Source organism: Hippoglossus stenolepis, chromosome 9 (genome assembly GCF_022539355.2).
Source record: "Hippoglossus stenolepis isolate QCI-W04-F060 chromosome 9, HSTE1.2, whole genome shotgun sequence".
Taxonomy (NCBI): Eukaryota; Metazoa; Chordata; class Actinopteri; order Pleuronectiformes; family Pleuronectidae; genus Hippoglossus; species Hippoglossus stenolepis.
In genome coordinates this window covers 18,904,635-18,920,709 of record NC_061491.1, presented here as the reverse complement: position 1 = coordinate 18,920,709, position 16,075 = coordinate 18,904,635, and the positions used below count along the sequence as shown (strand labels likewise).

At 41.7% G+C, this 16,075-nt stretch overlaps 1 protein-coding gene across 1 annotated transcript; it reads right to left on the bottom strand.

Moving 5' to 3' along the window:
• Positions 1–466: 466 nt before the first annotated feature.
• mapk4 (mitogen-activated protein kinase 4) lies at positions 467–16,075 on the bottom strand. The gene is made up of 8 exons (XM_035167027.2): positions 14,902–16,075; positions 14,099–14,274; positions 8,050–8,194; positions 6,417–6,499; positions 5,280–5,358; positions 4,828–5,041; positions 4,577–4,742; positions 467–4,097 (listed from the first exon to the last, which is right to left on the bottom strand). The coding sequence occupies exons 1-8, from the start codon at positions 15,266–15,268 to the stop codon at positions 3,129–3,131; spliced, it is 2,199 nt and encodes a 732-aa protein (XP_035022918.2). The 5' UTR covers positions 15,269–16,075; the 3' UTR covers positions 467–3,128.

Sequence of the window (16,075 nt, the reverse complement as noted above, 5' to 3'; positions counted from 1 at the left end):
CTACCGTAATTATTGTAAAAGACAATTTTCTTTTTGTCAATTGATTTTTACTAATATTTTTTTTAGTTTTCTTGCTGCTCGAGGTATCTTTTTGTTGAAAGTGAGGTTTTTGTTTGTTCTATTCCATTTATATATTTTTTATAGTTGTATGTTGTCTTGCATTTATAGGTTTTGCATGTTTACTTGTTATTACTTTACTAATGTCTATTTTTGACAATCCTCTTTGCTGCTATAACACAGCTAATTTTCCTGTTGTGGGACTAATGAAGGACTTTCTTATCTCATCTTATCTCATCTCATCTTATCTTATCTTATCTTATCTTATCTTATCTTATCTTATCTTATCTTATCTTATCTTATCGATATAATCGAAGTAAATCGGTGTGTTGGTCTGTGAAATGTACCCTGTCCCTAGAAAAGGGAACATTTGACAATTATAAATTACCATTAAAAACATGAGATCAAATAATAGTTTAACTATTGGTTTATTAATTGTCCAGCAAAAGCAGAAACTGCAAAAAGAGAAACTATCAATCAATACTGAGCATTTAAAAACCTCACAGCTTTTCTTAAATGAGAAGCTGGAGCCTCTGTGCAAAAGAAATCAGAGCCCATAAAAATATGACAGTTTCACAAAGTGACGTAGTAAAAACAACAGAGTTCGAGCGATATGAATATCTGTGAAAAGCCATGCAGACAGCAGAGGAGGATATGTTACATTCAGCAAGCTGGAAGCATTGAGGTGTACTGAGGCACATTTTCTACATTGCTTCACACATTTAAAAGAATTAACTCAGGCTCAGTAACCACATGTGTTACAGTGTGTTATGAGTCAGTGGTGTTATTGCTGGCTTAGATTACCTGCAGAGGAAACTGTATGATGCAAAATGTGATCATTAGACCTGTATAGGTTAAAAAACTGATTTATTTAAATTAGTTTAACTACAGAACAGATTTTATTTTTTTTAATAAATAATTAAAAGCTTCTGGACTTGAAAATGGACAGTTTTGCACTTCACCCTTTTGTCAGTTTGTCCAGCAATCTTTTGCCCCTGGTTAAAACCTTAAAATGAACATTGACAGTGGTGGAGTATCAGTACTCACTGAGGAAAACCTTTATTTCTAAATGTGCTAGTGACTCTAAATGTGCTTCATGTCTTATGTGAATATAAAAGAACACACCTGGCTTTGCTGTATCAGAAGTTGCACCGTTACCATTTCTCCCATATGGCTCAATCCTTAGGCAGTCATACTATGTTGTGCAAGTGATGATCTGCTAATATCCTGTGTTTGTTGGCCACAGTGCGTATAAAAGCTGCGGATATTATGGAAGTACGCATTTCGCAAGGTTATATGTGCAGTACCTGTTAACAGCTGCAAACTGCTTGGAAAGAGAACATAAAATCCTGCAAACAAAAGCATAGTGTTCTGAGTGTGGCTTGCATGGATTCTATAGACTAATTTAATTTAGCTGATATCTAAGAGGTCATGAGAGACTTGAACTAGAAATTCTCGTCAGATTTGGGTCTCAGATGCTGGACTGAAGCTTGAATGTTTTCTTATTTTGGGGCGGTGTATCTGTCCTGGAAGTTTATTTTAACATGTCAGTGACCTCTGACATTTCCAGTAGCTGTACCCTTGTGTATTTACAGCCCACGGACTGTTGTCTATGGGCTGCATGTACTCAAAGTGTACAGCCACAGCAGAGCAAAAGGGAAACTGTTTCCTCTACAGAATAAGGGGCACATGAATTCAAGTGTACTTCTTCTCTAGAGTAACCAAAATTTCTATGTTTCCATTTGCCAACCACTACCTTATTATTTTGGTAAGTTAAATGAATGTCAGAAGTACACGATTGAGTTTTTGTGACACAAATCAATGGCCTTCATCAGTTTCTGATTGTATCTTTTACCTGATTTGGTTGCCTTGTTCGAGCAATACCAAAATATACTTGATTTATTTTCGCCACCATATCTCAAATTTTTTTGGGTGGCACTGAGACATTTTGAGTACAAATCATTTCCTAGAAAAGCTGCAAAGGATCTACATTCTCCAAAATAAATGCTGATGTTGTTTGAGATTTCTGTGGCCAACGATGAATGATGACAGATGACTGTCTGTCCGGTACAGAGAGGAGAGCACAGTTAAGTGAACAGCAGATGATGACCCCAGTTTCCGGCAGAAAATATATTAAACTATTAACAATCAAACTAGAGCACAATCTGCTGAACAAATCATAAATTACAACAACAGAGCATTTCACATGACACAGAATACAACTCACTCCAAGTTAACATAAAACTGCTCCAGCGTTCAACTAATAAAACTAAAATACTTCAGACACGATATCAAGACAATAGTCTTAAGAAATATATTATAGAATTAAATAAGACAAGAGTTTTATACAAGTTTACAAGGCATGAATCAGTGACAGAGCTCATCAAGTTACTGTTGACGGATCAACAAATAAAAAGCCTCATGGTTTTTCCATGTATCATAATTTGACTGATTACTTTTCAGTTAATACATTCAGAGAAACATGGAGGAAGCATTTCTTGTGTCACTTTCATTATTTGGTGAACATCACCTTTGGAAGACAGCCGGACGTTTCGAGAAATGACTGAATGATTGAAACTCAGCAGGAGCAAAAACAAAACCAGAGCAAAACTCAGCAGGAGCAAAAACAAAACCAGAGCAAAACTAAACCAAGTGATACCTCTCCATTAGTTATCAATAGCCTGCATACCTCTTATTAACTGTTCCCTAGAAGTCATTAGTTAGAAATTTGTGTTGCAAAATAAGCTGTAATCAAGTCAAATTTATCTTAAACTTGACAAATTATAGAAATTCAAATATTACGCAAACATAAATTAGCTCACTGATTCTAAATACCCTCACATCAGACAACTCATTGCTATAAGCATGGTTATTTATATTTACCCCAAATGCTGTCTGACCTCTTCTGACCTGAGAGGACATCTTGACAAAGCTGCAGGATTGTTTCAGTACATAAGTTGCTGAAAACACTCAGGTCTTGTGTTCAAGCAGCATACTCACCATGTAAAGCATTTGGAAATGTTGCCTGTCATGATGCAATAATGTTTTCGGCCTGAAGCTGAAATTAAACATCAAGAGTTAGGGGTGTGTGGTGGTGGTGGAGTCCTGTACTCTGGAAGCCTGGGCACCTTTCTGTTAATGTTCGGCTGTTTGCTCTCGTCCCTCCACCCTCCATCTTTCTCCCTTCCTTTCTTTCCGTCTGCTTTCTCCTTGTTCTGCCTGCACAGTTTCAGTGCTCGGGATATGAAGACATCCAGGTCAAATAGACGATCCTTTTGCTTGACAGGAAGCGACTCCATGGAGTCCTCGTTGACAGGCGGAAAAATGGAGGAAGTAGAGGAAAGGGGCTGAGATTCTGAGGGAGGAAAAAGTAGGGGAGAGATGGGGGGAGAAACTGTTGGAGGTGACTGAGGAGGAAGGGGAGAGGTGGGAGACGTGGGGAGGAGAGAGGGAAGGGAATTGGAGGAAGATGTAAGAGCCGGATATGGGCTTAGTCTGTGTTCATCATAATCAGCTGAAGGTTGCCGCACAACTTCTGTGTAGTGGAAGACTGGAGTTGGGAGATCAGTCGGGGAGAGAGGGAGAGGGGGGGAGAAGGTGTAGCAGGAGGGTGAATGTGGCTCCAAACATGGACTGAGAGTGGGCGAGTGCAGACGGGACTGGGTGCTTTGTACCCAGCGAGAGATCTCCTGGAACAAATCCCCCGTCTCCTCCTCTTCCTCCTCTTCTGCCTCCTCCTCCTTCATGTCTCCCAGGTCTTCCATGCTGCCACCGATGGGCTCAGCAGGCACAGGGAGGATGTTAGTGTTGCGCTTCCAGTGAGACAGATCCAGTATCAGCTTAGGCTCCGAGTAGTGTTGAGGCTTGCCCTCCCTCCAGGCAATTTTATCCAGATATGAGGGAGAGCCCACTTTGTAGTCACAGGAGCGGCCGCAGTCCAGTTCCCCTTGCCCCAAACCACAGGCCCGCTCCAGAGAGGAGTGGGAGTTTTCCAGGAAGCGTTCAGCTGAGCTGCTGTGGGAATATTTCCGTGGGTCCACCTGTTAAAGACAGACAGAGGGAAGCAGGTGGGGGAGGAAGATGGTGATAAAGTGAGGAATCAATTCTGGTTGTATTATGTGATGAACTTCATTGACTCATATTGATTTCTTACTAATTGAAACAGCAATAAAATTTGACATCATAAAGTTCAAGACACTGAAAAAAATACAGTGATGGTAAGACCCACAATGCATTTACAGTGTACCAGACCAGGCTGGATGTTGCAAGAAATATGCAGGATAACAATGGTAAAAACAAATCAAAAACAGGTCAAATTATTTAAAATATATAATCTTACAATGTTGTGATATTGAGGCTGCAGCCATGAGCTAATTCGTTGATCACCTTTAACCTTATCAGCTTCATCAGCTTCATCACAACTCTCAGTGCATTTCATTCAAATAAGATCATGTTGCCTCAAGCACAAATCAGTCAGTACGAGAGAAAATGACAACGAAAGAAGGAAAAGGAGAAAAACCTGCGCCTCCTCTAACAGTGAGGTGGAATTGGCCCGGGGGTCCCTCTGCACCTCCTCATCCTCCGTCGTGTCCCCAAGGTCAGAGGACGCGTGGGCAGGGGGCATGCAGCGGCACCTCCCGCCCGACTGCCGCCAACACACATCTGCTGATAAACTGTTCTCATACCTGCAGGAAGGTAGAAATTAAGCACTATTAGTCTTATAATAACATTTATTCACAGTATGTACATTTAAAACACGAGCCTACACACCTGTCCCAGTGGATGCTGGAGGCCTGACTGTTGCTCAGGCTCTGCTCGGTGATGAGGTTGTCCTCCAGTTCGTCCTCGATGTGGAAGGGGTGCGAGGAGGTGGGCTCGTCCTCTGGACAGGAGTACTGCTGGAGAAAGGCATGGGACAGGGCTGCTTCAGCCGTCAGCCGATCCATGGGGTTAAAGGTCAAGATACGCTCAAGGAAGTCCACAGCTGGAGAGGAGAGGGAGAGGGGATGAGTGAGGGAGGAAGAGGAGGAGGAATAAAATGCAACAACCGTGATGTTTGTTTCATTATATATAACGTTATGCGTCAAAACCTCTACACACTATAGTTTATCCTCTCTCTATCCTTCACAGCTCAGAGAAACCATTACGCTTATTTGTCCCCCCTTCTATTTCATACTGCTTGACCGTCCTCTTCATCGCACTGCTCGATTCCCTCTGCTCACCCTGAGCATCCACTTCAGGCAGCAATTCAGAGAAGGGCTTCTTGACTCTCCATCCTCGACTGACATATGAAGGCATCACCTGAGGAAGGATGACAGTGGGGTTAAGATGTGCATGGTTCTGTTGAGGAACCTTTAAGGCATCCCTGTTAATTTGTTCCTACTATAGAGCAGATTCTAGTTGAAAGCAAAGCACAGGCTGAGCGCTTGGTGGTTTTTTAATCTTTACCTCACTCATCATCTCTCCCCCACACAAACACACTGACCCTGACTGACTGCCCCTTTTAAAATGTACAGATGATGGCCAACCATGAATTTTTTTTATTTTTATATTTCATATCACAGCCAGTAAAAACATGGACTTGCTCATTTTTGTCTTTTGTAAAATGTAAATTCAATAAATTTCAAAGTGTATAGTGTTTATGTTCATCCCACATGTTTCACAGCATAACATGGTTTGAACAACTAGTTGCGCTTATTAAAGTGCAGCTTCTTACACCCTCCTGTGTTCATCAAAATGAAACATTCGAAAGGTTTGTCATGAAAAAATTATCATTCTGTGACTTCGACCTATGACCCCTGTTACATCACAAATCTGGGCTGTCTGAATCTGTTGTTTTTCAGACTGATATTTGTTTACTGCAGTGTTAAGGTGGAAATAAACAACCACACTGCAGACACTACGTCTTTGATCATATGAAAGGCACAAGGGGGACATGTTAATATGTTTGAAAACATGATTTTCACTGAAAGAGGACTTTAAATTCACTTATTCTCTCCATCTCTCAGCAGCGTTTTGATTAGCATTTCTTAAACAACTTGCAACGTTTAATAACCTTTATTTAATGTCCGATGTTTCATGTAGGTTAATTGTCTTCTAATCAGATTAAATGTTTAAAGCCTGAAGTATTACTATGGCTCTGTTGTATTAAAGTAAAAATTGTTGTTGTTACTAAATAAGAACAGCAGGGGGCAGCAGTGTCAACTGAATGTCTAACTATATATATTTAATTTTATCACCATTATTATTCTGCCTCAGTGCTCACTCTGTTTTCTACCTCTACAAAGAAAGTCTTTCAGATATGGCGGAGGTGGAGTCTCCCTGAACAACACTCATTCATCTTCAATGTGAGGTCTCACCTGTAGCAGGTCCTGTCTGTCCTCCTCTCTCAGCACCGGCACTGTGTCCAGGATCAGCTGCATCTGCTCCAGCTCGTGAGCTCCTGCAGAGGGAATCAGCCAACGAGAGGCGAGCAAAGGAGGAGACGGACGATCAGTTACATAAGCAGAAAAAAAGGCCAGTTAAAATCAAAGAGGAATAATTAGGAGCTGTGAGCTGTCCAGACAAGGACATAATCAAATTAAAATCAGTTTCTACAAAATTTGCAATGATAAATCACAAATATTATATTTGCTGTTTAAATTAAAATTCCTCATTTTATTTTTATCCTCCCGACAATTGATCTATTGAAGAAGAAATAACCCAATTACGGGGAAAGGTTGTAATTTCTAGCTTGTTTCGGGTTTTTCATGTCTCTGTGATTCCACAGTAGGTCACAGCATTTTGTGCACCAGGGAAGTTTCAATCTGTTCGACAAGACTTAGGGTTAACCCTAACCCTAACCCTGTTAGACAACCCTAACCCTAACCCTAAATCTAATATATATTCTACAAATATACAAATACAAATATTGGACATTAATCCTAATGTTAAACCTGCGTTTGATGAGGGTCGCACCCACAACCTGGGAGGAATTGGACATAATGAAGCTCACTTCTGGGGGAAGTGCGTTCTACCTTTGACAACTGATGGAGAAAAACTAACGTGAAGGAGTGAACGAGTGCAACATGCTTAAAGCTTTTTAGCTCAGAGTCAATTCCCAGATCTCCAGCAGGTGGGGCTATATCAACACACTGGCCCCTCAAGGAAATAAACAAGCAGTTGAAGTGTATTAGGATGAGAGAACATTGCTTCGCCTCTAAACCAAAATAAATCGTGCCATGTGACCTGTGGTGGTTAAGTGAGAAGAAAGTAAAAAATCCATTTTTGTAGCAGAACACCAGGGAAGCAATAATGCCACTGAGTTTATGACATCATCTCTCCTGTGGTGTAGTGGGGCTGGTGGAGGTCAAATCAACCTGTCATGACAAATTACATCTTTCATCATTGTTATTCCGGTCAGACAAAGAAGCAGCCTGCTGAACAAGAGAAGGAAGCATCTTTAGTGGAGGACAGTGGGAAGACATTTCTCCTCAGCTCTTATTTGATGCCACCTTTCATACTTTGAAACAGTCGCTAGACAATTTCCTTTGCATCTCTGCAACTAAGAACTTCAGATAAGTTAATGTGGGACACAAAGGATGTGTTTTAATACAACTTATATTATCTATTCATGTAGCTGCTCACGGACGACTGATTTCTATGTTTGTGCCGTAAGACCACCCGAACAAACTTTTCATATCTACATATATTTTTACATAATATGTACTTAAATGTACTTAAATGAGAGTAAAACACACCAGACCACACAGATGGGTAAAATAATCAAAAATACCTGAAAGTGAATCTGGAAACCTGCCAGTTCCTCGAAACACATTTCCCAAAAAGGTCTTTTAGTAATGAAATGTCTCTGCTGACTACTAATGATATGATCATAGTTTTTTGCCATCAAATTTACGATAAGCAATTTCATAATGTTTCTGTTCATCACGGTCGTGCTGACCTGGGTGGAGGTCTTGATGGCGGACTGCATGGCAAACAGTATAAAGGTACCTGCAAACATCATGCGTCCAGTCAGCATCTCAGCCAGTATACAGCCTGTGGCCCACATGTCTATGGCCTTGGTGTAGTTGTTGGGGGACAGGAGCAGACGGGGGGAACAGTACCACTTAGTCACCAGGCCCTCAGACAGGTAGCCCTGGAGAAGAAGGGGAAGTGGAGAGTGAGAGATCAAATACAAGAAGAAAAAAAGGAAAGTGCAACAGAACTAGAATGTCACTCAATGCAGTGCACGCCTCCATCAAGGCCGAACAGTCCTCTTGAATTGAATCAAGCTGCTCCAAATTCCACATAGATAACAGTCCCCTATATATATATATTCAATTTTTTTCTTTAGGATCCATGAATTATTTCTTTGGAAATTCACAAAGATTTGTATCTGGCCCCTTATCCAGATCCGCACCAAATTGTCATGTCTTCTTCCATCTTCCCTTGTCCCATCTTTTCACCAGGTTTCCTGGAAATCCTTTCAGTTGTTATTGTGTTATCTTGCTAACAAACAAACAAACCAAACCAAAAAACCTATTTTGTCTGAAAACAGGGTTAATACAAAGGTTTTTGAAGAAGCTGAATTAGAATATATGGAAATAAAATGTGTATTATGCAGCTTGAACACAATTAGAAGAAACTGACTTGCTACAATTTGAGAAAAATGGTTACAAGATACGGTGTCAAAACCAAAATTACAAACATGTATTCAAATCAAGCCCAGTTATGGCACTGTATCGTAAGTTGCAGCAAAGTTATGGACGAGTAAAAGCTCTTTAGTTGCAAAGCTGGGAACAGGAACTCTTCCACTGGATGGTTTATTTGTTTTGTATATTTGGCTTCTCTCTTTCTTGTACTAAATAATGGCGTCTGTAAGCCTGTTTTAGGCTGGACGCATAATGTGCATGACACAATGATCAAAATAAATCCATCAAAACAGTCATCTGCATACAGGAGGAGTTCAGATTGCTCATGTTCACAATACAGCACGCAATCATGAAGAAAAGTTGAAGAAAACCTTGAGCTAAAAAGGGGATATTTTTGATTTACACCCACAAAGGCTTCATCATGTTGCGAAACTGGCTTCTGAATACACTCGGCAGCAGAAAATGTATTCCCTGAATCTCGACCTGCAGTTACCCTGAGTTCCACTGAGTGTTTGAGTCTCTGCTGTACAACAACATGCGGCCTCTCATTTAGAGACAGCTCCCTCCTGACTCTTACTTTTGTAAATGTTCACCTTGTGAATAACGCTGATGATGCTCTGCATAGAGATGAGCCACAGGCAAACATACTCACACACGCTAACCAGATTTATTTATGAGACGCTTTTGCCTGTTGTTACCATCAATGCTCTTGTTGCCTCTTACAAATTACTCCTCCTACATCACATTTGTTTTCTGACCTCGTTTCTAGGATCTCTATCCAGTCACGATACTATATAACAAAATATAATTACAACTGGGTTTACGCCATAGATTGTATATTGTTGTTATTATATATTTTATACATATACATTTGTTGCTGTGAATTGCTTCATGATGACAAATCTATTTTTGTATACGTTTGTCAGCACACCAAAATATGTTTTCGTTAGAATATGAGCCCCCAAAAACGAGGCAGGGTTCCTTTTTGGAAGTATCTACAATAGTTTCCTTCATCTCTCTACCACCTCCACCCTCACTGCTCTCCTCCACTTCTGCTCTCCCATCACCCCTCCTCCTTACATCCTCTGTTTTCCATTTCCCATCTCACCATTCATCACTCTATCGCTCTATCTGGGACTTCTTCTTTGATCTATTTAGGCTGATGCTGTATAGACATCAGTGGATTTAACCTGGCCCAGATGAGCTTTAATACTCAAGATGGATGTCAGAAATTACAGTTAACACCACCACAACATGAGGGCACTACAGAGGGCATAGCCCCTCCGATTCTTATATTTTTAGGTCTAACCTAAAAATGGATGTATACTTAATTCACGTCTGAATAGAGAGTTTCCTCTCTGTCTTCGGAGATGGTTTATAAAAAGTAGTGAATTGTATATAAATCAGCAGGTTAAGGGATGACTCAAAGCCTTCATCCTTTGTGGGCCACCCACACCAATGTTCCCACTTATACACATCACTTCTTTCAATCACTTCCAACAATGTGCCCCTAAATAGAACTTATTTATTTATCTCTTATTTAAATGTCAAAAATGGTTCTATGAGGTTTTTTGAGGGGCCCACATTGTGTTGAATGATAGATCCACGGCTCTATTAAAGGTGTTAATAAAAAGCTATGACTTGAGAACACTTTGACAGCTCCCTGAGTTTTTCTCCTCTCTCTCGTCTCTTCGCACCTATGCTCCTCTTGTGCCTCCTCTTTTCCTCACCCCATCATTGTGCGTCTCTCACCTACTCCTTTTATGCTCTCAACTCCCTCTCTCTCTCTCTCTCTCTCTCTCTCTCTCCCTCTCCCCAGGCCCACTCTGCCCTCGCTGCACCCCCCCCATGTTCCTCCCTCATCACTGTGCCTTTTCTCCTCTGTGAGTGTGTGTGCCAGTAGATGACAGAGCAGAAACTGATGCTGAGTGCTCAGTGAAGGTCTGACAAACATGCTCTCTCCTTGTCTTCTGTGTCGCCCCGTCTCTCCCACATTTCCTGATCATTGTCTAAATATGAGCTCTGCTTTCAGTGACTTTCAAGGACAGGCAATGTTCCATGGCTCCTTTTCATGGCTGGAGTATTATTTGATATAACTGATGATAATAAAGTCGGTCATAAAACAGCTTGGAAAGTGTTTTGCACAGAAAAAGAAACATATTCTTGAAATTTTTCACACATTATTTTCACAGATGTTTAGGAATAAAAAAGCTTTATTGGTTTCCCCCCCCTCCTTTCCTGTTCTTCATTCCTTTCGTCCTACTCGGCCCCATCATCACCTCCTCTGTCTTGCAGAGACGAACCCGTCTTCGCATTACCTCCTACTTTCCTCTCCATCCGTTTCCCTCAATCTAAACTCCCCCTCACCTCAGTGTTTCTCATTCTGCTACCCTCCCTCTTTTCTTCACACGTCCCCCCATCTCTCACTTTTCCTCACCCAGCATGCCTCACCTCCGTTCTCTCCTGTTTCTTCCCTTCTTCTTTTCTCGCCAGCTTCTGCTCCATTGTGCTTATTTTTAACCGTGCTGTGTCTTTATGTTTGTCCCTTCTTCTCATCTACTTTATTACCCCCCCCCGTATCCTTCTATCCTTCATCCAGGTCATGAATTATTTCTGGGCGGCTTCAGCGACACCTCCGCAGGTGACATTCACACACACACTTGCAGAGAGACGCCATAAGCTCCCACCAGCGCAGACTGCAAACAACATCACAAATAATGTTTTCTGTGCCTCTGTTTCCTGCTCTCCATCATCCCCTCACCTGAGTAAATGTTTGTCTGTGTGTAGTCGGAGGCGCTCTTCGAGACAGCTCGTCAAACAGCCTCATTTCAATTCACTGCAGAGTCACAGTGAGCTGACAAAACTGCTGTGAACACACTGACCATGTGAGATACTGTAGAGGCAATAAGAAAGTGTATAAAAATGGCAAAGGCCCGAAAAGGAAATTTTGGGGCAATTACAGGAATAGTAAAAAGATCGTTCATGGTGAGAACTATAAATCTACACCAGCCAATTTTACTGTCACACGCGACACAATCTGAAACCAATCTGAGTGCAGTATAAATGAGCCCGGTCTTGTTTTATAGCCCAATTGGAGAGTTACCACTATTTATGAATATCCTCCTCAGCTGTAGTCAGAGCTGCTCATCCATTACCACAAACCTCTGAAAAAGCAGCACAGCTCTGCATTATTAAATAAAAGAAATGATGCTATCAGATTCACTGCAGGCATCTGCTTTGGTGTCAACACTGCATCACAAATAGCCCCAGCATCATCTTACGCACACATCATCAAAAACACACTGCTACACAACACACACATCATCACACAAACACACACACATCATCAAAAACACACTGCTACACAACACACACATCATCACACAAACACACACACATCATCAAAAACACACTGCTACACAACACACACATCATCACACAAACACACACACATCATCAAAAACACTGCTACACATCTATCTATCTATCTATCTATCTATCTATCTATCTATCTATCTATCTATCTATCTATCTATCTATCTATCTATCTATCTATCTGTCTGTTTGTCTATCTATCTGTCTGTTTGTCTATCTATCTGTCTCTCTATCTATCTATCTATCCAGTGTAAACTCTGGACACTGTGTTCTCTGACAGACTGGGTTTATGTAGGTACACAGTGTGTGTGCACTCAAACACACACACACACACACACACACACACACACAGCGTGTAAACCTGGTTTCTGTTGCCGTGCACAACTCAAACTCGTCCCTCTCGACGTATTAAGCCTCCCTCCCTTTCCTTGTTTTTCCTCTTTGCACTTTGTGTCTTCTTGTACTTTTCACCTTTCTTCCTCTCACCCCTCCACGACTCAAAATTTCTCACCATTGCTCCTCATCTGTTTTGTACCTCCCCTCCAGTCGTTCCCCTTCAACCTCCCCCCTCCCCTCCAAATGCACCTCCTGTGTCTGCTCCCAGCTGGTCCCCCCAGTCCCGTGCTCTGGGCTGACAAAGATCGCCTTTCACAACGGCTCCTCTCCTCATGCACAGACCCAGAGAGCACAAAAAACAATGACAATCAACACACACATCCTTCCCTGCCAGTGTAACAGCACTGCTGTGGGATCTCCTTGCATAATGACTCGGCACAGCGGAGCAGTAACTTGTCCCATTAATCTCTCACAAGCCTTCATCTACATTAGACAGGCTAATCACAGGGTTTGATTAGCACAGAACTTGATACCAGGAATGGGAGGACGATGTTCATAGCAGGGTTTGAGCTGGAGAGGAGGCCCATTGTGAAAGACACCGGTCGGCTACATTAGACATGAGGATGTGTAATTGGAGAAACTGGTCAAAGAGAACAAGACGGCTTCTCAGTCTCTTCAGGAGCTGCAGCACTCACACACTTTTCAAAGTTTGACATTTTTAAAGTCTGACTGTATTAGGCTGTAGGTATACTTTATACAACTTTTATTTTTGTCACATACAGACCAGTGATGTGCAGGCCTGCTGATTCTCTACAAGAGGATTCTTTTTCTACAGTTTCCACCTCGTACTGTCTCCATTGCAACACAAGGGCTTGTGAGCAGCTGTCTGATAACCACACAGGGACAGAGCTTACAGAGGAAGTTTCTATCTCTTTCCAGAGATAAGGTTTTAATATGACAATAATCTCCCTATAGACTCATTCATCAGTAGCAGAGCAACCCACACTGTGTCAGAGCAGAGGAGAATGACACATCTCAGTGTAATACTTACTTTAATATTTACAGTATGATTTTCTTTTGGAACAAATATGAAAAAGTTTTTAAACATGTCAAGATCAATGCAACCAACAGTACGTGGACAGAGATCTGAAGATTTAAGCTGGCTCATCCTCTAAAGATGGTACATTTCTAAAATAAACATGAAACTTGTCAAGAGAGCGTGAACCAAATAAGATTAACGATCACAGGGATTTATTGGTCTCTCGTCAGAAATTGAACTTGGCACATGGGCTGCATTTGCATGCCCCAAAAAAGATGAGTAAGAGTAATTAGGTTACGGCTGTAAAAGTCTGTGCATGTACTCTAAAGCTCCAGCTTGCATGTCATTTCTGCTCATTAGTAAAAGTGTTTTTCTTGTGGATGAGCACTTCAAAAAATAACTCGCCCAATTATCAGTATACAGCTGAGCCAACCATTTATAGTTTTAACACTTTAGAAAGTTTTATGCATAAACATTTTTGAAATCAGAATACAGTTAAAAGAGGAGACTCTGCAGTGCATGCATGTAAAAACACTGTAAACCTCCCTGAGACAGATTTCCATGACAAGAGATAACACTATATAAACCATAAACTGTACACGCCTCACACGATCTGTTTATGTGTTTGTCTGTTCTCTTTGCGCTCCTCGCCGTTTACCTTATGAGAATAGCGAGGGTCGACTATTCTCGCCAGCCCGAAGTCTCCGACCTTGAGCAGCAGTTGGTCCGTGTTGATGAATATGTTGGCCGGCTTTAGGTCTCTGTGCAGGACGTTCGCTGAGTGGATGAACTTCAGGCCCCTCAGCAGCTGGTAGAACAGCAGAGTGGCGTGACCTGTGCAAGGACAAAAGTCAGATATAAGGACACTGTCGTCTTGTTCTTACAGTTATAACGTGTGATTATAACTCAAAAGAATGAGAGAATGAATGAAAAAATACAAATCATATCCATACATTTTGTGTTGTATCCTATCTCTGTTATCTTATCTAATCTTATCGTTTCGAATTGTTGCGTATCATTTTGTGTCGTAACGTATCGTTTCGTATTGTATAATTTCCTATTGTATTGTTTCGTATCATATTGTATCATATTGTATTGCTTTGTCAATTGGAGTCAGAACTCCAGTAAAACTATTGGTGAACCTTGAAGTGAGATTTTTATCTGACCAGTATTGTTTCAAGTGTATCATACCAGACCTGTGGTGATATTTTTGGGTATAGATTGATTTCAAAGTTCAAAGTTCATTCTTGACGTTGGAAAGAGGAATCAAGGAAATAATCACAAGGTCCATTTAGTGGCTTTTCTGAAGCTTTTGTATTTTATTGTATCATATGGTATCATATTGTTTTGTATTTTGGTGTATTTTAGCACATTGGATTGTGTCTATCGCATCTTAGCATAGCTCATAGTTTGAGGAAAACTTTTAGGTGAACCTTTAAGTGAGATTTTTGGTCCCCATACCTGTGGGTAGTGGTCCTTGTTCCAGCAGCCGAGCCAGATCAGTCTCCATGCACTCCTGGACAATGTACAGGGCGCTGAGCTGGGTCGGGTCTCGGGGCAGCGGGCGTCCATATGGTGCCAAGACCTCATGAACCTGGACCACATTTTCGTGGTGCAGCCGATGGGTGATTTTGACCTCCCGCAGGGCATGTTTCACCGTCACGGCGTCGCGCATCACCAGCTTTTTAATGGCCACGCGCTGTCCGTTGCGCTGGTCCACAGCTGAGAGCACCAGGCCGGTGACACCTGTGCCGAGAGGTCGAAGGTCAACAAAGTGACCACTGAGGTCAAAGCCATGGAGGAAGAGGGGAGTGTCCTGTCTGGCCATGATTGCTCAGTTTGGATCTCCACAATTTCTTTAATTAAAACTGCTGTGTTATCGTCTGGTGCCACATCTTGCTGGTGAGTCCAGAATCATAACTAGACATTTCTTTGGGTAGCGAGTGCATATGGATCTATTATCATGTAGCCAAGGCCAAAAATACAATGCAGAGACTAGTCTGGCGAAAGATTGTGGCAGTTTTAGGAGCCCCGAAATTGAATCATTCCTCAGGCCTCAGAACAAGTTGTGCATCACTTTACCTCCTCTTCGAGTCCTGTGTGGGCAGATTCCTATTAAATCTCAATTTTATCAAACCATTTGCTGTCAATGTTCACATTTGAACTGGAGTGGCTGGGCCCCAAACAAAAAGGACCCTCAGAAAGGATCAAAATATATTAAGCCAAGTGGAACGATCTCTAACATTTGCTTTAGTCAATGATTGTGCGCCTACGGATTTGAACATATTTTGTTCAAGAATCTACAGAACGTCCAACTCTAAAAAGAATGAATTTGCCTTTCACTGCTATACGGATGTTATCTGACGCTGGAGTCTGCTGCAGGGAGACACTAATAATCTCTGTACTTCCTTCACGGACAGATAGTCAGAATATCAGTGAGTCTTATTAATACTACCCAGGGCAGGGGTATCCATAGAAACAGCCCTCTGTGTGGCTGATCCTGCTCTTTCATGTGTAGATGCATCATGGGACAGCAACAGGCTCTGCACTCCTCTCCCTTTCTGCACACTCTGCTATTTGCTACAACTCCGTAATCCTCATTGGCCACTCGAAGCCTTCGATGCTGAGGCAGGAG